Raw genomic sequence first — 25,385 nt, 5'->3', positions numbered from 1 at the left:
TTTGTAAAAGTCTGGGACTGCTCTGCAAAAATTGGCTCAGGACAACTGGGGAAGTTTTATTATTCAAACAGTTTATTTCCAGAAGTGCTAAGCAATGAGACAAAGGGAGGCAAAGGCTTGAAACAGCTGTCTGTCTCCAGCTGCTGAACAGCTGGCTGGGGAGCAGGCAAAGGTGGAGCAACCTCAGGACCTTTCCCATGCACTGTGTAGGATGGAGGCTGTCCAGAGAGAGATGATCTGTTCAGTCCAAGAGCTGAACCCACTCGGTCTGTAGTGTGCACCAGGTCTGGGGCTGTCCTTATCTACACAGCATCATATCCATTAGGTGTCCATCTTCCTTAACCCAGCATCTGAGCTGTCCCCAGGAGGATTTCTGACCACTGCCATAGGATAATGTATTCAGTTTGGTGACAGCATGGGCATGTGCTGGTGGAGCTAGACAGGAGTCGCTGTGAAACTTCCCTGTTTGAGCCGTCTGATGGAGTTTGAACAGCAGCCGAGATGGGTGGGAGCTGAAGGAGCTGCTGGAGTTAGAGGTTAGACCACTGCCACTCACATTTTGACTTCGTTAGGCTTATTCTGCAAAACGGATTGATTATTTTACTGACTAATTGGCGTGCGCTGCGAAAAGCATCCTCCTTAGCAGCAGTAAAAGTGGGCTAAGAGAAAATGCAGAACAGAAAGTTTCTTTCTGAAAAGATCAAAAGTGCATTTTTCTCATGAAACTCATTATTTTTTCATCTTGTTTTATTATTTTATGTTATTTCACGGCTTGTTAATACCAGCAGAGGGCTGTTACATGTCAATTCACATCAGCATTTCCAGCCATATCACATGGCAGAATCCCAGTGGTGTATATATACATACATATACCTATTTATTTAAGTATTGTAGGCAGATGAATACAACATTTTATTTTCAGGTCTGAACAACAACTGTTAAGCATTACTGAGAAATACTCTTATGCTTGGTTGCTGTGAGTAGAAAGTGATCCTGGTGCGTCATATAATCAAGTCAAACAGGAAACACAAGCAACTAAATAAAAAGTTCCAAGTTACTATAATAATCTGGGTGGAAGATTTTTTTTTTTACCTTATTTTCTATTTATTTCAGTGTCTTCTTTTCTACAGGGAATTTTAAAAAGGAAGTGCCTTTTAATTCCAACTTGTGATGTGCTCCCTGGACTGAAATCTTACCTTGAAATAGTGATGCGTCAGGAGAAGCAGAAACCTCACACTTCAGGTACGACTGTAAGCATTTCTGCTGCAGCTTCTCATCAGGTGAGAACTCCAACTAAAGCTGATGGAAATCCTGCCTGGGGAGTTCTGGCCTTGGGAAGCGTGAGCCAAAAAAACCCGAGGAATCAATGCCAGGAAAAAAAGAAGAAACATATACCAAAGAATTGTTTCTAAAGAAAACTTGCACTGAAAATATTACTGATAGAGTACAACAGATGGCTCGAAAGATGTAATACAGTATTGACAGAAAAACTTAGATGGCACGGTTTTATAGACAGACAAGAAGAAAAGAATATGAGTGTTGAAGTTCTGCACCAGGGGAGATTCAGGTTGGATGTCAGGGAATGGTTCTTCTCCAAGAGAGTGGTCAGGCACTGGAATGGGCTGCGCAGGAGGGGGTGAAGTCACCGTCCCTGGAGGTGTTCAAGGAACATTTAGTTGTTGTACTATGGCACATGGTTTAGTGGGGAACATTGGTGGTAGGTGGATGGTTGGACTGGATGATCTTGGAGGTCTTTTCCAACCCTGGTGATTCTGTGATTCTAAGAACATTAAGAAACAGTAATACCACAGCAGCCTGGAGGCATAGGCTTTGTTCCAGGGGTAAGCTGCTGAGTTTCAGAGAAATAGATGTCTTACTGCAATGCTGCTCTGTACTGACCCTTGATTTTATTATCCATCCCACGCTTTACTGAAAATATGATGAGTGAAAGCATGTAACTGAACACTGTCTTTCTATGAAGACAAGGTGCAACAGTCAGCCTTAGTTGCACAGCCAGTGGCTGCCTGGACCACACTGGTCTTGTTCTGTGGTCAGCTGTAGCTGAGCAAGTTAAAAGTTTATGCCTCCAATATATAAAGCCGTTTATTTGGGGTTCTCTTCCTCATTATCTACCTCAGTCTGTTGGTTTCAGGGCATCACCTTTGGCATTCCTGTGCTCAGTTCCTACTTGCTCACAATATCAGGAATTGTTTCAGGTCATACAGACCTTTCTAATAGTTTTTATCTGTGGCTTGGGGTCTGGACACCCCGAGGTCTTCAGCATTGGCCTCTGATCTGTGTTAATATGTACTGTCTTTAGATGGCAGTCTTTGTTGCAGTCATTCTCAGTAGGAACATGATTTTCTGGTGCCCTTTCAGGAAAACCTGCATGGATCAGGTGGAAGTGTTTTGGAAGCTGATGCTCACAGAGCAGTATTCCAGTATAAATCACAATCAGCAATAGTAATATGCTTAAGAAATATCCAAACATAATTTCCTGCACCCTGCTATTCTCTTCTGTGGAAAAAAAAAACCCAAAACACACAAACTCACCCACAAAAACCCACTCTTCTGATGGAGATCTTTGTTCTTTGTTTAATCTTCTGAAGAAAATCGTAAGAGTCCCAGGAACATGTTGAAATTCCACCATCATATAGGGAGGAGCTGCATTTCCAACTACTCATTTCAATTACCAAAACAAGGTTAAATAAAAGCCTTCACCATTCTGGGACAGAACGTCAACAGACAAAGGGCCTCATATGTCAAAGCAACGTGTGGACACACTGGCACGGGAATTGAAAGAAATATCAGAGGCAAAAGTGGTCTTACTGTAAGGTGCAGTGTTCCCCCTGGCTGTCTGGGAGGGGATGATGATGTCTGGACTTAAACTCTCTGCTCGTTTTGCCCATGATTTGCATGTTTGTCTCTCAAATGTGGGACTGACCCCAAATCTCCTCCGTCGTGGGATGACTTAGGATAAAAGGAGCCCAATGAACTCTATTTTCAAAGCAACTGGAAGAAATTGGCGAACGCGTTCTGTGTGCTGAATGATTATTTGTGTAATTTCTGTGCAAATTAAGAAAATCCTAAGTAGAGGTAAGTTCTTAGGCATGAGGTGGATAAAACAAGAGGGAAAATGAGCATCTGTAAAACCTATTCCACTTGTGTGTATAAATCAGGAGACTGCGTGCTCAAGTAGAGAATCAGCCTGAGCTGCCTGCTGTTATGCATTTAAATTAAGCAGGAGCCTAATGGCTTTTTAAAAATTTGGCCCTAAGTGTTTTTCTCTGGGAAGAGATCATCTAATCAAAATAGTGCTTTAGAATAAAGAACACTTCAATACCAAACATGAGCGAGGAGCTCTAAGTACTGATAAAAGCTCCACCGCCAGGGGAAGGTTTGTTACAGCCGGTAAAGGGCTGAAGTGGCACTTTGCAGGTGGAGATGGGAGCAGGGGGAACGATGCCACAGCACTAACAAAGTGAATGGGCGCTGATGGAAGGGCTGGTTTACCTTTACTCGCTTCTTTGCCTTTTGCAGAGATGTGCTGAGGTTTTTAAACCAGTAAGCTCCCAGATGTCAGCTCAGCAGCACTCAGCTGCAATATTTCTTCCTGTTAATGTTCCATTTCCACGTCTGGCTGCATATACGGCTTTCTATGGAACTTCTCCACTTTGATCTTTTGAACCGAGCTCTAAAAGAGGCTGTGGAAATTTCCTAGAAAGTTTTGACCTAATTTCTACTCTGGGTGAAAAGATGCAGTGCTGTTTGAACCAGCTCCTTCGGGGCAGCGTCAGGAGACCGCCTTTCCCTGACCCCGGGGCCGAGAGGTCGTGCCTGAAGCACAGCACTGCAGCTCAGGAGACTCAGCTCAGTCATCTCTGCGTGTTGCCAGCAGTTTGTTCCTCTGCGTGCAACAGATCATTTTCCTTCTCTATCAAAATGTCTTCAGACACAACATTTCTGTGTGAGCACAACACAACACCATGTGCGTGTTGGAAATATCCAGATGACTTATCTCAGTATCTCTGATAAAGCAGATTTTATTCACTTTTGCAATGGCGGGCCTCCTACAAGCAGGAGAGCACACAGAAAACAGCCTTACATCTTTTATGCCCTATTACTCGATGCTTATCTCTTTCTCCCCTGGTTCCTCATTGGCTGAGTACTTCAGGTTCACAATCTTCCCGACGCTCAACTAAACATAGGGATACTGGATCAACATAAATTGTTGCTAGCTTAGCACATATCGCTAATTAGTTAACTTCTCACATGTGCTCATTTAACACTCGATCATTGTTTCTGGACATCTGCTCGTCCTTGCATAGAGATAAGCTTGGCAGGAGGATACAGGGGAGTATCTTGATGGCTGCCTGTTGCATCCCAGCCTACCCACAGAACGAGGCAATCCTCGTGTAGAGGCCCTGGCTTCTCTGATGTTTGTTAAGGCTGTTTTTCTTTTGCTGAGGGGCTCTTATCTAAACAGAACATCCCTACAATATGCTTTCTAGTCCATAATACTATACCTATACTATTTGGAACACTTAAAAACTACTGCAGTTTTGCAAGCACAAATCAGTCTCATAATTCAGTAACTATACTTCTAAAACATGCTACTAACATATATGGTATTTCTACCTTTTCACATCAGCTATTTCTAAGGACACGTTACAAAATACAAATAATTGCGCTCTACTTCTTCAGATCAATTTCCCCTTTTCAGTATCTGATGCAGAAACAACACTCCATTCCCACGTGTGCAAAGCACGGTCAGTACAAAGTATGGAAGTGTCCTAGTACAAAGCATCCGTGTCATGCATCTACTGTTCAACTCTGTAAATATCGAGAACTGGAGTCTAACTGCTGCCTTTTGGAGCTTCACAGAACAGCTAAATCCACTTTGAGTATCTGGAAGTGAGATTAGGATTTTTAGGTCTGCTCTGAGAAGAAGACCTGAAGAGGGGTCATGATCCCCTGAGAAGAAGCAAGAGAGATTGAAACTGGTTCAGTTTAGCCATGTGTCACAGGCACAGCCGCCTGCTCAGACACCCTGCAGTGTGTCCCAGGAACAGCATCTTCATGAGAGGAGTAATTAGGACACCTCCACTGCCAGTCGCTGCACTCGTTCAAGTAAAAAGGGCTAAGCGTTGGCACAGCAGTTTCTCCCTTCAGTAGAGATTAGACAGAATTTCTTAGCTTCCAGATGCATTGGTGTAGTGGCAACGCTCAGTCACAGCCTGAAACAGCAACTGAGCACCTGGTGGAAAAGCAGGGCCAACCCAGGGGAGCTCAAGTGCATGCAATGCTGCTGAGTGACTGGCAGGGATGGGGGCAGGATCCACCCCTTCCCAGACCTCACTTAAGGGTTGGTAGCAGAGGTAAGGGCATCTCTTGCTGGAGATTCCTGTATAATTAAGGCCTTGCAAAGGTAAGCAGCTCTTTTCCTTCATTTCTGCATCTACAGCTGCTGTACTGGGGCTTGTTGTCATTTGCTGTAGCTAAAGGCTCTGCCACCCTGTTCTTATCGTGGTAGTTTCCATGCCCCAATTATAGCATTACACCTGGAAAAATGAGTCTTTGAACCAAGAATTTCCAGAGAGAGCATTCCTCCAATTAAACACAGGCCATCCTGCAATCAAGACAGCTGAGGAGGCCGCTGCCCCCTGCAGCATCTCCCTGGGACGGCCCGCGGGCATTTCTGCCATGGAGAGCACGCGCAGTTGGAAGTGCAGTAGCACCATGCGAGCACTGCCTTCTTGTTGCAGCGCGGGCTGAAAGAGACTCGGAGGGAGCAGCTCGGCCCCACATGCTGCCTTGTGCTGGGATGTGACACCACTGCTGCGTCAGAGCAAGGGAGTGCACTGAAGGCATTCCCTACCCCTGCGGACAGCGCGACGCTATGCTTATCTGTCACCATCTACAGCATTTCACCACCATTTCATTGCCCCTGCGGCCGGTGCACCGGGCACGACCCCCCCGCACAGCTGCTCTGCAGGGGCTGCTTCAGCGAGCCGGGCCCGGGCCAGCTGTCCCATCCCAGCGGCAGAATCCACCACTTTCTCTCCGTAACTTCATACCAACTGCGCAGTTGCCCAGCCCTCCAATTTGTCAGCATCTCTCTGCAGCTCCTCCCAGTTGAGTGTTGTTTGCAGACGGTACTGCAATGAGATTTAATCCAAACTTGTAATCACATTCTTTAACGTGTATAAATCCCAGGCAACACTGACAGGCATTCCTTGTAATGAGAACCCCTTTAATATCGTTACTACAAATCGGAGCACAGACGCCCGTCACGGAGAACCACAGGATGCCCTCCGTCAGAAGCGCCGTCGGTGCCCGACGCGACCCCCGGCTCCACGCGGCACCACCGCGCACCGCAACCCCGCGGCTGAGAGCGGCGTCCAACGCTCCTCGAGCTCCGGCAGCGCGGGGCCGCGGTGGGCGCGTGGGGCTGAGCGGCCGTTGCGCTCCTCGCGGCGGGGGCGGTTGGAACCCGGAGCCAGTCGGGAGCCGCGGGCAGCCGGCAGGACGCGACCCGGCCGCTCCGCACCATGCCAGCCCGCCGCCGGCACACGCGGAGCCGAGGCCCGGCGAAGGAGCCGTCCGCGGCACGAACGCCGCCCGCCCGGGAAGCGGAGGGGCCGTCCGAGGCCTCGGGGGCCGCTTCGCCCTTCGCCGAGGGCCGCGGCACGCAGACGGGCGGTCGCCTTCGGCGCGGGGAGAGCCGGCGCGGAGCCGACGACCGCTCGGCCTTCGGCGTGCCCGGCAAACGCCGCAGGAGGGCGGAGAGCGCCCGGCGAGGAGAGGACGCGCCTTCCGCGCACGGCGAGGTACGGCCGTGTCTGTACGCGGCCCGGCGCCCGGAAGGTTCTCCTGGCGGCGAGGGGCGAGCCGGGAGAGGAGCCCGGGCAGCGGAGGAGCCGAGGGCTCTCCGTGCCGCGACGCGACGCGACGCGACGCGCGGTCCCGCTTCTCCTCCTCGTTCTCCCCCTCGACCCGGTGCCGACCGACTCCGCTCTCCGCGTTTCTTGCAGCTCCTCCTCCGCCGTCCCGCCGACTCCAGCGGCGATGCCCGCCCGCGCCTCCGCGGCCGAGGAAGAGCCGGGCCGAAGAGGAGAGCCCCGGCCGACGCCGCCCGTCCGCCGCCACGAGCGGCCGCTGCCGCCCTGCCGGCCCCCGCTGCAGCAGCACGCGGCGACACGTGGCGGCTCCTGGCGCCCTGCCCGCTGCCGCCACCCACCGCCCGCATCGCGCCCGTCCGCACGGTGTTCTCACCGTGCCACCTGCGGCCTCTCACGGCGCCCAACCTCGCGCCGTGCCCACCGCCGCTGCGGGCTCCCTGGGCCGCCCTGCCTGCCCTTGCCACCCCTGGCTGGCAGTGCCCGTGCTGCTGGGGCCGGTGGTGGCTGCAGCCCCTCTGGCCGTGCTGCAGCCCCCGGCTCCCTTCGCAACCCCTCCTCTGGCCGTGCTGCAGCCCCCGGCTCCCTTCGCAACCCCTCCTCTGGCCGTGCTGCAGCCCCCGGCTTCCTTCGCAGCCGCCAGCAGCCCCCAGCAGCCCCGCCTACCAGCACAGAGATCACGGGCTGGCAGCCCAGAGCGGGCAGTGTGAGGGACGGGAGGAGAGCAGCCCCGGGAGGGATCAGGGGCCGGTAGAAGTAGCTGATGAAGAAGAGGATATAGAGATAGTTGTTGTATAGATAGTTAGAGGGTATGATGATAGTTGATAGCGACGTAGATAGTTAGTGGGTAGCAGGGTAGTTGATAGTGACGCAGACAGATAGTGGGTAGCAGGGTAGTTGATAGCGACGTAGATAGATCATAGTGACGTAGATAGCTGATAGCGATGTAGATAGTGAGATAGATAGCTGATGGTGGAGAGGTAGTGAACAGATAGCAGATAGCTAGGTGGGTTATTGGTAGATCATAGATCATAGCCAGATAGCTGATAGGGGGATGGAGGATAGAAAGATGGGTGACTGAAAGGTAGTTAATTTATAGAGTATGATATAGAAAGTTGCTAAAAAGAATCTCTGTTTCAGATGAGCCACTGCATCCTGGGACACCACTCTCCCCTCCAGTACGATGAAGACCAACGCCTGATGCTGCTCCATCACCAGCAGAAGAACAGCAGCTCTGCAGAGACCCGTCCTGCCAGCAGAGCATCACGGAGAAGAAGACGCGCCTTCTGCTCACAGGAAGGTACTCGTGCTGCAGCCGCCTCCCTGGCAGCCCCAGCAGCCCCGCACTGCCCCGCTTGCAGCTGCGGCCTCACCAGGGCAGCTGCAGGTGATGGGCTGGCAGCCCAGTGCGGGCTGTGCGAGGGGCAGGGGGAGGGCAGCCCTGGGGCTGTGGGGGGCTGATGGCAGTGGATAGGGAAATAGCGGACGGCAAGGCAGTTCTTTTCTTGACAGTTAGTGAACTGCAAGGGAGTTGATAGATGGTGGCTAGCGATAACAGAACCTTCTTTTGTCTTTGCTGCAGACGAGACCTTGCACTTCACTTGACCCCCTCCTCCAGGAGGAAGCAGGATCAGCGCCCGGTGCTGCCCCAGTGCCGGCAGAAGAACAGCGGCTCTTGGAAGCGTGACCTGCTGGGAGATCGTCGGGGAGAAGAGGACGCGCCTTCTGCGCCGAGGGAGGTATGTCAGTGTCTGTGCTCGTGGCCCAGCACACAGAACGTTCCTGGCTGGGAGGGGTGTGCCCATGAGATAAGGCAGGGCAGTGGAGGAGCTGAAGATGATGGGAAATGTTCTGCATCTGCGTTTCCAGTTTCAAAATGCTTTAGCCTGAGTTGGAGGTCGGAACCAAACGACAGACCTGTTCATACACAGCTTTCTCTTTTGCAGTTCAAAGTCTTTCTTCCCTTCTCTTTGTGATTGTCCCTGTTGACCTGGTGGCAACCAACTCTTCTCTTTTGCATTTGTTTTGCTCAGCCTTCTCCTGTAATCCCACCTTCAATGAGACGATGCTCAGCTGCTCCGGAACAGCCACGGAGGGAACGGACGGAAGAGGAGAGCCCAGATGACTGCGCCCGTGTGAAGTGCCATGCAGAGACTGAATGCAGAGACTGAGCCAGCAAACAACGGAGTAGATAGCATAGAGAATTAGTTAACACTAAAATGTATTAGTATAGCATAGTGCAGTTGTCAAATAGCTTTGTAAATAAATTCACTTTGTTTGTATCCTTATCTTGTGTTGTGTAAAATGATGGGGATGGGTAGTCTGATACTTCAGGAAATAAATGATTTGGAAACGTATCTTTTCTGTTGTTGTGGTTTTTTGGGGGGAGAGCGGGATGGGGGGGAGGGGTTTTACGGTGAAATCCCAGGCTTAATTTACAGTTTGTGTCACACAAGGAAGTAGAAACACCTGTTCTAACATTAGTTTGACCATTGTTCATGGCTGTCCAGCTCTGGATTCTCATCCACAGGGAGGTGCTGGGTTCCCATTGCAGAGCTGAGAGCCCCAGCACAGCCAAGGGAAGCTCAGTGCGCCCCTCTGCAGAAGCACGTGTCTGCTGGAGACTGCAGGGGTGCTGCTGCTCTCTGTGTAGTCAGTGCCTACAGTTGGTCCTTCACGTGCTGAGTGAGAAGCCTGCAGATCTCGCATTACTTGTACTCTTGTCTAAATCTGATTTTTACAACCATTATGCTAGAACAAATAGGATTAATCCAATGGTGGAGTATTACTCGAGCTTCACACCAGTCAGTGTGACTTGCAAACTGTTTGTAACCACTTCCAGCTGCACCAGAGCACAGAACTGTGCTCTGTATTTCTCCCCATGCTTTTGTCACTTGCATTTGTGAGACGTGGAGCTCTGGTTTTCACAGAGGCAGAAGGAATCATAGCAGTTTTTGCCTTTCAACAGGTCTGCCTGCATTGGGATTGTAGGTACTCCTTAGTGACCCTGCCCAAGCTTACATACCAAAAGGCAAGGGCTGCACACCAACGTTTGTCTGTAGAAATTTGATGTTGGAGAGTTGCAGAATTATTTGTAAGGTTTGCTACGTACTGCAGAAGGGCAGCAAATAAGTCAAAGCAGAAGGATAAGCTGCACTATTCAACAGCCCGTTCGTTCTATTTGACCAGTTAGAACGTAAAGCCATTTAAGCAGAAAGCGCAGTTTAAGTCATGGAGCATAAATGCACTTACTTCAGCAGAACAAAATACAACTCCTGGATATTTATTGCCATTTTGAGGATGTTAATGAAGAAAACAAACCACGATAAACCACAACGCTCCTCTTTGAAGAACCAGATCCCAACCGTCACGTTTCCATTGGCTCTCTGTGAATTGGTGTTGCTGCACTGGGAGGAAATCCCGATATACCCCAACAGACGGCAGGGAAGAAAACCAACAGCTGTCCCTTCAGCACCGGGCAGCCCCTGCACAGCGCCTGGCAGTGCCATAGGCAGCCCAAAGCACAGTGTGTGAATCGACACTGAAGGACACCGCTGGCAGGAAGTCAATGAATGTGGGTATCTTCTGCCGCTCCCCAGGCACACAGCTCAGTAAGTTCACAGGCATAAGCTTCCCTTGGACTTCTGGAGGGAGGTGTTCCCTGCTGTGGTCCTCTGAAACTATCGGTGTTGGACTTCAGAGCACCAGCAGAGGAGAGCAGATGATGATGTGGCTGCAGCTCCAGCACATGGGTTTGTACTGTGCAGCCACTGCGCCTCAGAAACACTCCTTTGTGAATGCACTGTGCCTGAAGCCTTTGCTCTGGGCCAGGGCTGCGTTCGAGGCACAGTGGTACAGACAAAACTCACCTTGAGTAGAACGACCAGTGCTACGATAGGCATTTCTGTGGTCGTGTAATTTAAGTATTCCCAGGAAGACACGCTGGTGGATACAAGACAGAAAAGTGACCCAAAACAGCCATAGAGCAAATGCATCCTCCCACAGTGCTTCTGTTTGCTGCAAGGAGCGCATGGCTGGATATGTATAAATCACAGCCCCATTTATGTGGAGGAAGACTGTAAAGAAAGCTTAAGCTCATCCAGACCACTGCTGAAGGTTCTGTGTGGGGGGGAAATGCTCACCAAGCTGCAGGAAACCATCAAATAACCCAAAGGAAACACAGATGCCGGCTGATTTAACGTGTCCCCATTTGCAGTCTATAAATACCTCTGTGGTGAGCTCTGAAGATCTCAGTTTATCTGTGACGGGGAAATGCAGGCAGAAAGCAGCCTCACAGACAAATGGAATGGATTTCACAGCACCGCCATTTGTTGCCTCTCCTTCCGCTGTGCCGCTTACACCACGGAAACAGCCCTGCAGCCCTAATGGGAAACCTGTCCTACCCGGGCTCTATGGCTTTAGGAAGGATATCGTCGGTGCTGTTGTGGCTTCAGTGCTCAACCACAGCTCCGGGTGTCAGAGCGTGCAGCAGGTGGGAAGCACTCACACGAGGGCGTGGGGCGGCTGCCGGTGCGGTGCAAGGAGACAGCGGCTGAGAACACGGCCGAGCACAGAGCCAAAGCGGCTCCTGGGGAGCGCCGGTGGGCACCACTGCAAGGGGAGAGCTTCAGAGCTTCAGAGCTTCAGAGCGAGCGTCTGCAGGATTTCTTAGCCGCGGAGCATGCTGTGGAAGGCTTGCATTTAACTCTCTCATTGCCACGTCCTTTCCTCTTTTCTTGCCTTGCTTTCTGCCTGTGGGTAGATAAGGACAGCTCCCAGTCAGGTGTGCATCGCTTTCATTTTCCTACCAATTTAATTCCCATTACTTTGTATTAGCATTACGTAACATGCAGTGTTTTATAATGTGCTGCAGCACCTATGAGAGGGTTTTTCCTGTTTCGTAAATGGAAGATAGCACATTCAATTTTAAAGACAGGCTGAATAAATCAGGTTTCTGTTCCCAGTCTGACTGTCGCAGGGAGGGCTCCCCTTTCATCCTCCTAGAGGCTGTGCATGTTGTGAGCACGTTTCTGATCAGCAGGTGCATTGCTGTGTATCAAGGCTCAGGCTTCAAGTGGGGCAAAATCATGCATTTCAGCCCATGTGAATGCTCCTGAAGAGTTGGCCTGATTTTCAAGTCTGCTGAGCAATCGCCGTCTTCTATTGCCTGCCCTGGGATCTTGTCAGCCCTCAGCGCATCAGAAAAATCAGGCTGGTTACTTAGAAACCTCCAGATGGTTTTCAAATCCACACTCTGGGGCTGTTTTCATTTCATTGCTGGAGCTAGACCGTGTTTTCCTCTGCTGCATATGCTTCTCATATGCTAAGCAGCGCTTCTGCTTATTCAGCAAACAGTGCCTTTTCTGATGCACTTGGCCCCAGAAATCCCGTATGTTAACGCATTTCTGTTCTCTAGATCTGCTTTAGGAAAGAGGATTTTGCTTTTCATAATTAAAGAACATTTTCTATTCTCAGAAATTTTCCAATTACTTTTTCTGAGATGAGAAAAAATTCATTTTTTGGTCCATGCTGAGAGATTCCCTCTGCCATTGGCATGACTTACAGTCAGCAATGTCTACAGGTGACAATTCCCTTTCTCCTCTGGGTGCAGTAGATCATCTACATATCATTTGTCTCTCATCCATCATCTTTCCCCTTTCATCGCAGCCAAAAATCTGTTTGTTCACCTTAGCAGCAAACACAGAGACAAGCATGTGGGTTGCTGGGTTGCTGTCCTGCTGCTGGGGGTTATGGGTGGGATGGATTGGTTAATGGAGCACAGGAACCTTGACCCAGGCCATGTCCTGGAGCTCAGCTGCCTTGTTGGTATCACTTTCTTCATTCTAGAGTGCATCGGAACAGCCGTGGTGTGCAGTGATTGAACATCTGGAGTGATTCATCAGCTCCAGAGTATGAAGTGGGAAACACTGTAGCTCAGGTTGACGAAGTAAATATAGACGAACAATGTAGTGCAGTGTTACACTTCAAACTGGGATGTGCTGCTGAGTGTGTCCTGTGTATATGTGAGAAATTGTTATAATCTCGCTCCAGTTGTAAGTTAGGTCTGTGTCTGGTGCTATGTCCAGTTCTGGGCAGTATGTGGACACAGGGGTATAAGTCTCTGACATCCTGAAGGACAACAGTAAGAGAAAGGTCACAAAAAATGACCTGGGGCAGAGTTCTGGCATGGAAAAGGAAAGCCTGAGCTGTGACTTGAGCGATCCCGCAGATGAAGGGACTGTTTCTATCACGTTCCTTATCTCTCTCCATGAGAACAAGACAAAAGGATGCAAATTTTGTGTCAAAGAAATACAAGGTGGGTGTTGGCTAATGGGAGCTGAGAGACTGCAATGTGCTGCATAGGCAGATTGTGAAGGTTTGGAGACCCAGTTGGACAAACAGGTCTTGGAACTGTGCAGCTTGAGTCCCTGAGCCCAGGGTAAGTGGCTGCCTCCATGCGGAGCAGTGTGCAGGCTGGAAAGGCTCTGGAGAAGGAAGCAGCCTGAGAAATGTGGTTCTGTCTGGAGGCTGTTGGAGAAAGAAGGGCTCCCTGGTGTGAGTGGAGCTGTTGGTGGCTGCTGCAGCCAGGTGCCAGCCTCTTCCCATCTGGGGACATCCCACTCTTTTGACTTGGGTGTGTGCAGTAATCCACAGGCTGGAAGAAGGAGTGTCTATGGATACTGGTCCTGGCCCTCCACAGATGGGGCTTGTGGATGATCTTGCGAGGTTCTCACAAGGCAGTACAGCTGCTTACGGGTCTCTCTGTAAAGCAAAGGCTTCCCGCAGCCATCAGAAAGCTAGCTAACACATGGAAGAGCTTCTTTATGGTCCGGGTGGTGGAGCACTGGCACAGGGTGCCCAGAGCAGCAGTGGAGACTCCTTCTATGAAGATATTCAAGACCCATCTGTACACCAACCTGCGTGACCTACTGTAGGAAACTGCTTTAGCAGGGGTTGGACTCAGTGATATCTTGAGGTCCCTTCCAACCCCTGCGATTCTGTGATTCCGTGAGGCATGGAAGGGATTAGAAACATTCCCCTGAAAGAAGCAGGACAGTGGGATATATATTACATGTCAAAGTGTACTGGGTAGGTGGAATGCATGTGTCACCTACTGAAAGAAACTGCCTGGTGAGTGATATGTTCCATATTAAAATGCATAAATCATCCACTTGGAGAAGAATTGGACTCTGAACAAGTACCTTAGCTACTACATCTGACATACTGCCTGTTAAAACAGAAATACCAATTTCCAAACCTGACAAACATTGCCTATTTTTTCATTTGTTCCAGGGTAAAATTCAGAATTAGATATATCATTCACAGCATCTGACAGTCATCTCTGTCTGTGACTGGCTTGACTGCCATTCCAGTGTTGCAGTGTAGAAAATAATCCCTAGTTAATCAGCGTATCTATTGATTAATATATATTCCCATTACAGTAAATATCTATCGTAATAAATTAGATAGTATAACCATAATAAACCCACTACATTCAGCATGTAACCTAATAAATCAAAATTAGCCATTACCTCTTGAAATTATATTCCCCTCTTCCAACATTATATAAATCAAAGACATTTTCCCTCACATCCATGCATCATTCAGAAGATGAATCCTACAACTGTGCATGTTTTCCTACTGCATTCATTCAGCTCAGCTGGATAATGGTTGGGATTCCTCTGTTCTCAGTTCCAAGTGGAGGTTGAGTCTGCAAGAGGAGATGCTGCAGGGGCTGATGGCACAAGGGAAAGGCTTTTTAGGGACGTTTTTAGAGTGTTCTGTAGGGACCATCCCTGGCCCATCGGCAAGGGGCCTTGAGGAGCTCTGCCTTGCTGTATGCACAGTGGGGTGAAATGCTCATTCCTCAGGAGCCAGGGAAGGATGGACAGAAGCAGACAAACAGCCCAAGCTACCTTTCTTGCAGCAGCTTCCCAAGATGTCCCAGTCGTACACAGAAAGCAATCAGAGGTTGTGCAGACCTCTCGTGCTTACTTTGCATTTTCAAAGCAGAAGACTGGGCATGAGTCCAAAGCCATAATCTGAGCAAGGGCACGGCACAGCACATACCAGAGGTGTAATTAGAATTTTATGAAGAGCGGGTCTCTGTAATTCCATCTACTGTTCACTTACCAATGATTTTAAATTTAGCACCTGATGCATTGTAAGTAGCACAGACTAAAAAGAAACACGTTTTCTGGGAAGCTTGTATTTACTCCTAGCTACCTGTTGGTTTTGTTTTGCTCTTGTTTATTTTTTCAAATAACTCTGTTTTCCCAGCGGGATCAATTTGCATGCATGTGTGTCTGCTGCTCATGAAATGGAATTGTAATGTATGACAGCACAGGAATGTGGCCTCAACAGAGAATAACTCTCAATTTCTTTGTTTCAGGTGTTCTTTTTCCAGAGGTCAGTGGAAGTCCCGTTCTCTCAAGGCAGCAGCACACTGAGAATCATTGCTGTGCTTTTCAGAGGTGAGAAGCTGCATGTAGGAGGGAAGTCTAAAAGCAAGGTGAGGGGTAACGTTTCCTTCATTGTCTTTCACTGCAGTTTGGCAACTTTGCCCACTGGAGTGGTTGTGTTACCCCAGATAGGGTATTAATCTACACCCCTCTCTTCTCAAAAAAGGTATTTTAAAGGTCAACACATAGAAAGAAGATCAGCATTAAGTACTTTTGTCATCTTAATCAACCCCTGGAAACCAGCAAAAGCAATGCCTACAGGCAAATAGCAATCTGATAATTTTTTTTTCCTGAGAAATGTCTCCTGAAATAAAGAAGATAGAGATGTGAGTTGTTTCTAAATCTATATTGTTGAATTGCCTTTAACCCAATTCATATCATTCAAGATTTTTTTCCTGCATAAAAAGTCATGGACAACCATATAGAGTCATAGAATCACATGGCTAATTGGTTACCCAAAGCACAGTCCTTTAGTCCTTTTAGAACAAATACATCACTGGCTGCATCCCCTGCAGCAAGCAGTGCAGTGCCCTGGGTGTGAGATAAACCTGCACGTGCTGGGGACCTGCACCCACCCCATGCACATTGCCATTCCGTATGAGCTCTGCTGGGGTCCCAGGGCAGCACATGAAGTGCACAGCTCAGGGTTAGCCTTAGCCCCAAGGGATGCAGCTGTCATCTCCTGTTCCGTGGTGCAGGCTGAAGCATTGTGAGTGGAGGGTAACGGGGGAGATTTTCTCCCTCCTCATAGCAATCACAATGCTAGGGTAGATGCATGCACTGCAAATCACCTTCTCTTGTCCCTGCCCACCCCAGCTTGAGAGCATATCCAAGAAGCATCCCCTCATTTCCCTTCTTGATCCTATCTGGTCACTGCTGAGGCTGTAAGTGCAAAGGGTCTATGAGGCAGGGGCAGGTCAGCCTATGCTGCGTCCTGCAAGGTAATTGCCACCCTTCCATCTACCAAAACACAGTCGGATCTGGGCACTGCTCTCTGTGTCATTGAGGGGCTGTAGTTTGAGGAGGAAGACAGGAAAATCCTGTGTCCCAGGTGAAAGGGCTGGAAATTCTGGGGTATGTTATCCCTCAGTGCCACCTGCTCTCAGAAGGACTACCACTGTGCTTTTCCCAGCTACAGGAGCACTGTGCTGTGTCACTGCATGCCCACAGGGATCAGCTGTGCACACACACAGCTCTGATCACCAGCATGACATGGAAGCTAAGGCTGGGTGGATTAAGGAGCTGGCTTATGGATGGTGAATGGAAGTCCCATTAGCCATCAGCAAGGTCCAGTCTGTGCATGCGAAATGGTGAGTTGCAAGATGCTGCAAAATTGGAAAGTGTTGCTCTGTAGTACCAGGGAACATTAACAAGTGTAATGGGTTTGCATGACGCAAATAGGGTGAATGGCAGAATGGATTCATGTCTTTTTGTTTTCTTTCCAGCTTGTTATTATCTCAAGGAAAAAAAAACACTAATTACCAGAAGCTAATAGCTAGTGTGTTACTTACCCTCTTAATTAGTACCCTAATTATTAAGTGCAGTGATAACCACTAGTTAGAGCATATTTACTCTTTAAGACTTTCTTGTTATCTGTCTTTCCACTCCCTCTTTTTAATATTGCTGACACCAGTGGAGCTGCTGCAGAGAGAATACAGCAAATTTCCCCTCGGGAAAGGCAGCATTTTGAGCCCCCTCTGTGCTGCCACCACTTTTATTCTGTTGTAAATTGCTTTTCACTCAGAACTGTTGGCTTGTGTTCAGTTCTGACATCAAGAAGTTAAGATCTGCAATTGGAAAGATGAACGCAAAGGAGCAGAAAAGGTCACCTCAGTGGCACGAGGCCTTGCTCAAAGCTTGCCACCTGGGGGGCAGGAGGGCTTCTGAATGTGCTTGTTGGCCGCCCAGCTCCACATCCTGAAGCAGCCAGTGAAATACTCCCCATCGCCTCTGTCTGAAGTCATGAGGACACCATGGGCTGTGTTTGCTGTAGTGCCCTGGTAAGCTTTGCTCACTGTCCTTTGGAGTAGGAGCCTGCACTGCAAGAGGAGGAGGTGGCTGAGCAGAGCTTGGATGTTCTCAAGTGAAATGGCAAGCAACTTCTTGTGGATTCTTAGTAAAACAGACATTCGAATGGTAAATTAAACCTAAATACCTGCCAAAATACTTGTATTGAGGTGATTGACTTTTATGGGCCACTGCCAGAAGTTGGCAGAACAACTTTTTCATGGAGTCTAATGAACTCTCTCCAGGGAGCAGTACACTGTGGGCAGCTGAAGCCTGTGAGTTAAGATGTGTCTCAGGGGAAGACAGGTCTCTTGGCTACAGAGCAGAGCGGGGTGACACCAGAAAACATACTTAGCTGTAAAATCTAATGGAAGGAGCAAGACATCCCTGCTCTCGGCCCTTGATTCTTGGCAGTGTGGATTACAAAATGCTGCTTAGAGGATGTGGATTAGGAGAGATGTTAACTACGTGTACTGTCACTGTTTCCATTGCCTCATTATTACACACGGTGTTTCACACTGATTTGACATTGTCTCTGCCCTAAGGAGCTTGAAATCTGAAGGCAAAACCCTGTGACCGTGTGAAATGCAAGCATTTCAAGGCAGGCACTGCAAAGGGGATTTGTGGGACTGTGAACAAATGCATTCTATTCAACATATCAAAGCAGGGAGCAGGCAGGGAGGCAGAGGTAAACACCAGGAGCAGAAGAGGAAGATAACAGAAGAGCCCTAATTGTTGCCAGCTTGATTCCAGCCTCGTTCGCCCCAACAGAATTCTCTGCATCTTTGTCAGTGGAGGTATGTCCTCTCCGGCTTGAAGCAATCCGAGTGAGAACACCTTCCGTGCTTTTATATAAAGCAGGTGCTGCCGGGGTGTTTGTAACCCTGTGGTCTTTTTGCCTTGCTCCGTGTCTCTGGGTGGGGGGCAGCAAGGGCAGGGAGAGCCCACGCAGAGCTGCTGGGCTGGGCTGGGCTCCTGCACTTGTGGCAGCTTCTTCCCACACCTGACACCCATCCCAGTTTTTACAGGGGATACTTTCCATGGGCATTTTTTCCACTGTGCAGTTTTCATCTCTCCTCTGATCTATGTACTGCTCCAAACAGCTTTACTTCCCTTCTTACAGCTGTGCCTTTCCCTGAGAGCCAATGCTGGCAGCCATCAGTCCCTCAGGGCAGCAGTGCCCCGGTAACCTCCTGGTGCCCATTCTGTGATGCACATTGGATCCCACCTGCGGTGTGAGCTGCAGGAACCTCAGCATCGGTTTGTGGGGCAGTGCAGCTTTGAGCTGGGCAGCTGTGCCTGGGGCTGCTCTTCCCTTGTGCCCTTGGGAGCAGACAGAAGCTTCCTTCTTGGCAGCAGCAGCTTTGTCTCCTTGAATGTCGCTCAGATTGAATGGTGTGCTTGGTTTGCTGCACGAGAGACCAAATGTGATTGATCCTTTCTGCTCACCCTGTAAGAGACAACAGGTTTCCAGAGAAGCTCCCCGCTCTGTGCTTGGTTTACAAACATCTCTGTAACTCTACTAGTGACACAGTTCCATGGTGTTTTGTTCTCCCCAGGACTGTTCTACCCAGAGAGCTGGAGAGGAAGGAGACCATTTCTTGCTGGGGCTTTGGCTCCCCAGCACATGCCATCAGCACTCCCTCTGCTCACTGAGCCCCAGCTCCTGTATGCTGGTCACCAGGTGTGAGCGTAAGGCTGTTGAGGTCATTTAGGTGCATGCCAAGGAAGTGCCACTTGTCCATCTTCCGAGGAAGGCTGCAGTCACCGGGTGCCTCCCACACTGCTCAGCACAGCTGTGTTTGCGCACCCCAACAGCCACTCAGTCCTGCCCATCACAGTCACACTTCAGCTTTTGAGACTCTTTTTGTGCTTTCTAGCATGTTTCTTTGGGGCTTCAATGTGATTGCTGGTTTTGGGAAGATTTTTAGCCACTGTACTAAGAAGTGATATGCATCAGCACTGGGGAAGAGAGTTCCTGCAGGCCTGGTCTACAAAGAGTGGCCTGAAACTTCCTAATTATTTGCAGTAAGAATCGATGGACAACAAAGCTATCCTCCAGGGGAAGAGCTGGGAAATTCATTTCTGAAAGTTGTGCTGCTCTCTGGGAAGCAGATTGTGTCAGTGCCACTTCTGTGCATGGGGCCTCTTGTCCTTCCTGAGAGCACAGAGCTCAGCTCATGGATGTTCTGGGTGCTACTCTGCACTTTGGTCCCTCTGAGCCTCAGAAGTACAAGGAAATGTAAAATGGTTCCATCAGCAGGAGCACAGCTGAACGGGTAATTGTCATACAACATAAATGCAGCTGAAAAGGTGGGAGAAAAACAGTCTAAATGCCCTCCCTTTGCTGTGGAAATGTATTATTATTTATGAATAATTTTCACTGTTGAAGGAAAATGTAGGATGCAATCAGAGCGACCATAAAAAGAGGAAATCTATTAAGTGTTATTTACATTGCACTGGAGAAGGGGGAATCACTGGCAGGGAGAATGCTTGTCTATTTAAATACCAAACAGATTATTTAGAATGGCGTACTTGGATTAAATTCTGCACAAGTGGGAAATGCACACTGTGTGTTGCTGATGCCTCTGCTCAGGCTGTGTTTGCACCCCTGGGCCATGCAGTGCTGTGGGATTGGGGCTGGAGGAGAGCAGGCCTGGAGCTGTGTGCAAGGCAGCGTTCTGCCTGTAGCCATGTCATCCAGCATTGCAGCCCAGCCCTGCTGGTGTCGGGGCGTTAGCAGACCCATAGCTTCCTGTGCCATGAGCAATGCTGTAGCTAAATTACCACCCTGTGTGCCCGATTCAGGGGCTGACAGTGCTGCATTTAAGAGGTGTATATATATGTGTTCATGTAAGTATTCATATAAATACACACTGTTAATGGACAGTGAATAATTTTTACTACATCTGACCACTAAGGACTGAATTCTAATTAGTTAATGTGTTTATCTTCACAAGGTCTGTGCCTGTGCAGGCTGCCAGGCTCTCGCAGGGCTGCTCAGCTGTAAGCACCCTGCCTCTCCTCCCCATGCCCTTTGGAGGCTTGGAGATACATAACATGTAGAGCATGATTTCAAGTCACCAACTTTGTAGCCAGGGACTGCTTGATCAATAGAGGAATGTGTGTCTGCATAGACAAAATATTTTTAGTCCTACAGATGCTGCCAGGGAGGCAAAGTGGAGCTGTCTCCTGACTTACGAAGGGCAGAGCTGCCTGTGTGCATGAAGATGGAAGCAGAGATCCTGAGCTCCTGGGTTGCTGCATCCCTTGGGCTGAAGATGTCACTGTCCATCCTTCTGTTCTTATAGAATGCCAATTTTCTTAATGAAGTTTGCTAATCATTCATAGCTTCCACTGGTTCACTACCAGATCAGGAAAAGAAATGATTCCTGTAGATCCTTGTTTGGGGAGGCAGCCCGTGCCGCCAGGACAAAAAGAGGTGCTTTCAGCTCTCTCTATTGCTCATGCTACAATGCAAAAGCCAAGATCTGGCCCTTTTTTCAAGTGTTCCCAGAAGCACAGAAGCACAGAAAGGAGAAAAACACAATGCTTAGACTGTCCTTAAGATGCATTTGGGTACTGGTGCTGCTGGACTCATGTAGGTGTTGCACCTGGTTTGTAGTGCTGGTGATCAGCTGGGAAAGTTTTTTGCTGTAACTGCTTCAGTCTGTCAGTACTGGAATGTGAACAGGCATGAAATGTCATAATCTCCAGTTTCTACACTGTGAAGCTTTGCCATAAAATGGGTTGACTTCTCAGATTTGAGAAATCAGATAGTGCTGAACAGATTGGGATGTTAGTGCTGGGGAGCCCTTTAAATGAATGAGCATTCAAAAGTAGTTTATACTACTGGAAATAATGCAGAACAGAGATTGTTGTGTCCACAAAGAACGTCTTTTTGTCTCTTCTTGTTCATAGAAAAAAAAAGCCAAAGCAATGTAGGCCTCACATCATGTGAGATCCCAGCCAATCGAAGAGCGTTACTTAAATTTCGCTTCAACCTGCTCTATCCCATAGAGAAGTGGAGTTTGAGCTTCTGTGGGTGCTTCCTGCTTTCCACAAGAAATGAGAGTTCCTGAGAAAAGGCAAGTGCCTTTGTTTGGCTTTGGAGTTTGGGTTTCGAAGAGACTCAGGTGTTCTGGTGAGAGCTGAAGGGTGCTTCGTGGCCTGACCCAGCAGGGCAGAACAGCAAGGAGTAAAGGAGGAATATGCTTCATAAAATCCTGCTTCCGAAAATCCCAAATGATTGGTTTCTCCTGAAAATGCAGTCTCTTTGCTATCATGATCAACTGCTTGCTCAAGCACTGCTTCTACGCATTCAAGGAAAAAAATCTGTGCCTGCTAAAAGATACTTAGAAAAGAACAGTGAAAGAGAAAGCACACCTACTGTCCACTTTATGAAGTACAAGTACATACCAAGTATATACTGAAACATGGCTCAGCCTAACATGTGGGTGAAAAAACAGTTTCAAGTCACAACCAGCTGCCCATTCCCGATGCCCTGAGCCCTGGTTTCCCAACTGCCACATCTGCACATGGGACTGCAGGGTCTACTTGGAGTGCCACAGCCTGCCCCAGTGTAGAGACAGGTCTTGAAGGATGCTCTGCTGCTCAGGGTCACCTGCAGGGATCTTCCCCTGCCTGACTCCTGTGTTTAGAATGCACAGGTCGCTCTGAAAGCAGGGCTCCGGGCATTGCAGCACATCTCCCTGCAGCAGACTGTGAACATTTGATGTTTTATTCACGTGAGAAACTAGACTTTAAGTGGCAGTGCATAAGGCTGTTTGTGGATTAAGTGTCTGCACGAGGCAAATACACTCCTACAAGATACTGCTTTGTACCACTACAACACCCCATGCATAATGCATAGCTCATGAATAATTTGCACAAGGATCTATTCCCAAACTTATGATATTACATGATTTTTTTTTTGCTCTGAATGTAAACAAAGGGAAAGCACCATGCACCAGGAGCCCCAGGGATGGGCAGGCTGGAGGCTGCATGAGCAGCGCCTGTTGCTGGCGCTCTGACAGGCCAGGAGGAAAATGAAAGGCTGCCAAGTGTTTAAAAATCATTCCTTTGATTACAGCATTACTCACTGCCTTCAGCTTGGTGAAATACTGTTTGGAAAGCTGATTGTTTCAATGGCTGTGGATGTAAAACCAAAGGAAATGCTGCCCTTGGAGGCAAGGTTATCGCCCCTCACTCCAGTCGGAAGCTAATAAATAGCAACAATTACTCCTCAGCCTTCTGTGAGTTTGTACTCCAAGATCCATGAATGATTACACAGATGAGCTAGCAAGGAAAGGGAAACCTGCTTAAGATAAAAATATGTGTCTGCCTTTTCTCTGTTAAGACTCCTGCGGAGCATGAAGAGACCACCCTGAGATACTGGAAGAGCTCAACAAGAGTTTATTTTTGCTCTCCGCATTTTTTTTTTTTTTTCTTTTGGGCCTTTTGGATTTTTCTGGGAGTGTGTGCTGCTCCCTGACACACGGTCTGTGAAGTTTCCCCTTCCTTTTTGGAGAGCTTCTTCTTCCCAAGCTGAGCAGATTCTGGCTACTTCAGAAGAACCTGCTGGACTTTGCTGTGCATCGTGCCCAGCGTGCAACCAGAGCTCCTTAGACTCAAAAGGCAAATTTTATAAAGTCTAGAATGAAGGAATTTGGGAGCTGTGGGATTCCATGTGGGGGTTAGAAGGGCTGCGTTGATGCAGAAGCAGCAGAAAGGCAGAAGGAACAAACATTCTGCTGTCCAAGCTGACAAATTCCACCCAAGGCATCCGTCCCTATCAAAGACACCTGAGAGAAAGGAACTCTGTCCTTATTAGTGTACTGAGGTGTGACTTCACCCCCATCAGCTCCTTTTTGGTCGGCTGCCATCTGCCTTGGCTGGAGGTCCCTGGGACTGTCACTCCCTGCTGGGCCGCCGCCATGGCTGCCAAGGCCTGCTGGGCCGGACGTGCCCAAAGCGCTGCACTGGTTCCCTCATGGTTTGTACTTCTTTCTCAGAATGCCACTTTTCTAAACTGAATTCCCAACAAAGATGAAAGAAAAGCAAGGGGAGCTTTCAAGTAGCCTCTCACCCTTCATGCAAAGAACAGCCAAGGTGATGTGGGGCCAGGAGGCCTTTCCATGGGGCTGCCTGCGGAGGCACCCGTTCAGGTGGTCTCTGTGGGGACGGGGTGCCCAGGAACAGTAGCAGAAGGTCTGCACATTCAGCCTGGTCTAAAAAATGGTGCTGGTTTACACTCACTGGATTTAAACCTGAGAAACACCTTCTGAAAATCAAAATCCTGAGGAAAGGATTTAAATCTCAGTCAACCTGAGAAGTGGTGAATTCCGTCATCGCTCCTGAAATGTGAGTGGCTCATTTGACAACACGTGCAAAAATGTCTATTCCACATGATGCTGTAAATTAACCAGTATTTGTTCTGAAACAGTTGGGGTCTCATCAGGCCTTCCAAGACAAATTTCAAATGAAATTCATTTTTGATATTCAGAGCACATCACAAAGATAGTTCATACAATACCATTTAATACGATCTCCCACTTTTTTTTTTTACTTTGGAAGTTTTTATGCAAATTCCAAATCACTACTTAAAAGAAGAAGTATTTACATACAGAGAGGAAAATCTGGCTGCAATCTTCATTTTGCAGTCTACATTTCAAATCCAACATGTGATGGTGACATCTGTTGGGTTCTTATTCCTGTGTTTTGGAGAGGTTGGGGTATTTGTTCCTGATACATTTCTGACTATGTATTTACTAATATATATATATGTATACAAGGTTTTGAGCACCATTTGTCAGTCTATATTTTCAAAATAGGGCCCCATCCAAAACAGCTGCTGTAATTTGATCTCACAAAACAGCAAATCTTAGGCTTTCTGGGGTTTCTGGAGCACGCAGTTATCGTGTGGTTCTTCCCACCCAGTTAAGGACAAACTTGCATCCGAGGATTGAAACTGTAGACAGGTTCCTCTGTCTTTATTTTCCAGGACCAATGGTGTTTGTGTGTGGGCATACAAACATATGAGACCAAAGGATTACTATTTTTTATAAGTTGAGACAGTCACTCTGTCTGCCCTCTCAGCTCCCCCTCTTTAGATATTTATAAGCATTGATAAGATCCCCTCTCCATCTTCTCCTCTCCAGGCTGAGCCATCCCAGGTCTCTCAGCCTTGAGAGGTTACGAACAAAAACAAATGCAGAGTTCTAAATAGGATTGCTGGCAGTGGCTCCTCGTGTTTCACTTAAGACAAATTAGTTAAAATGATTTTCTTTTCTGTTTGCCAGGAAAAATGAGATGTTTTGTTCAAGTTCATTACCTCTAATATTTTATAAGTGGGTGGATAACAAGCTCTGCGCTGTTTCCTATATACTAAACTCTCAGATGAAAGCACCCTCGCCTGGGAAGAAACCATTTTGCTCCTATTTGGATGCAGAGCATCCACCACTGTGCACAGACTCTCGTGGAGATCTCATTTGCACTGAGATTTTGCCTTTGCAGCCTCAGCAGCCACACTGCTACTTGCATAGGGAGGAAATGCTTTTTGTTCCCATTTGCTTTTATTCTTTGCTTCTCACTGTTAGGCACAGCTCCAATTTTTCTCTGAACAAAAGGCAAAGTAAAACACAGACATCATGTCTACACTTACAGGTCACGATTCCTTAATGACTATAGAGATGTAAAATGTGTCTTATGTGTGACCAGTTGGTACGATGGCCAGAATGCCCAGTGTTCCTCACCTGCGTGGACTCAAGTGTCCACGCAAACATGTCCCTAAATATGCTCCCAGCACACCAGCATTCTGCAGCAGGTTGCAGCCTGTTTGTCCCCCACCCGAAGCTGGCTGACCACTCTGTGCTGTGGGATGCTCTTCAGCAAGAACTTCCTTCGCACAACAGCAGGGTGCTTTGCTGCAGGCAGGTCAAGCTTAGGCAATACTTAAGATCTATAACTTGCATCAAATCCTGAGTAAATCATGACTTTTCTGAAGAATAGCAGCATA

The 25,385-nt window shown here is 48.3% G+C and overlaps 1 protein-coding gene and 1 long non-coding RNA gene across 2 annotated transcripts; both read left to right on the top strand.

The window, feature by feature from the left end:
• Window positions 1–6,435: 6,435 nt before the first annotated feature.
• On the top strand, window positions 6,436–8,434 carry LOC107054345 (proline-rich protein 36-like). Its single transcript, XM_040646433.2, has 3 exons — window positions 6,436–6,830; window positions 7,035–8,199; window positions 8,412–8,434. Exons 1-2 carry the CDS (start codon window positions 6,552–6,554, stop codon window positions 7,695–7,697), a joined length of 942 nt encoding a protein of 313 aa, XP_040502367.1. The 5' UTR covers window positions 6,436–6,551; the 3' UTR covers window positions 7,698–8,199; window positions 8,412–8,434.
• Window positions 8,435–8,460: 26 nt separating this feature from the next.
• LOC121106613 lies at window positions 8,461–9,253 on the top strand. Its single transcript, XR_005839281.1, has 2 exons — window positions 8,461–8,638; window positions 8,933–9,253. It is a non-coding gene; the product is annotated as an uncharacterized LOC121106613 (long non-coding RNA).
• Window positions 9,254–25,385: the final 16,132 nt, after the last annotated feature.

The sequence above is a fragment of the Gallus gallus genome, chromosome 12, assembly GCF_016699485.2.
Source record: "Gallus gallus isolate bGalGal1 chromosome 12, bGalGal1.mat.broiler.GRCg7b, whole genome shotgun sequence".
Lineage (NCBI taxonomy): Eukaryota > Metazoa > Chordata > Aves > Galliformes > Phasianidae > Gallus > Gallus gallus.
This window is presented reverse-complemented; position numbering and strand designations above follow the sequence as displayed.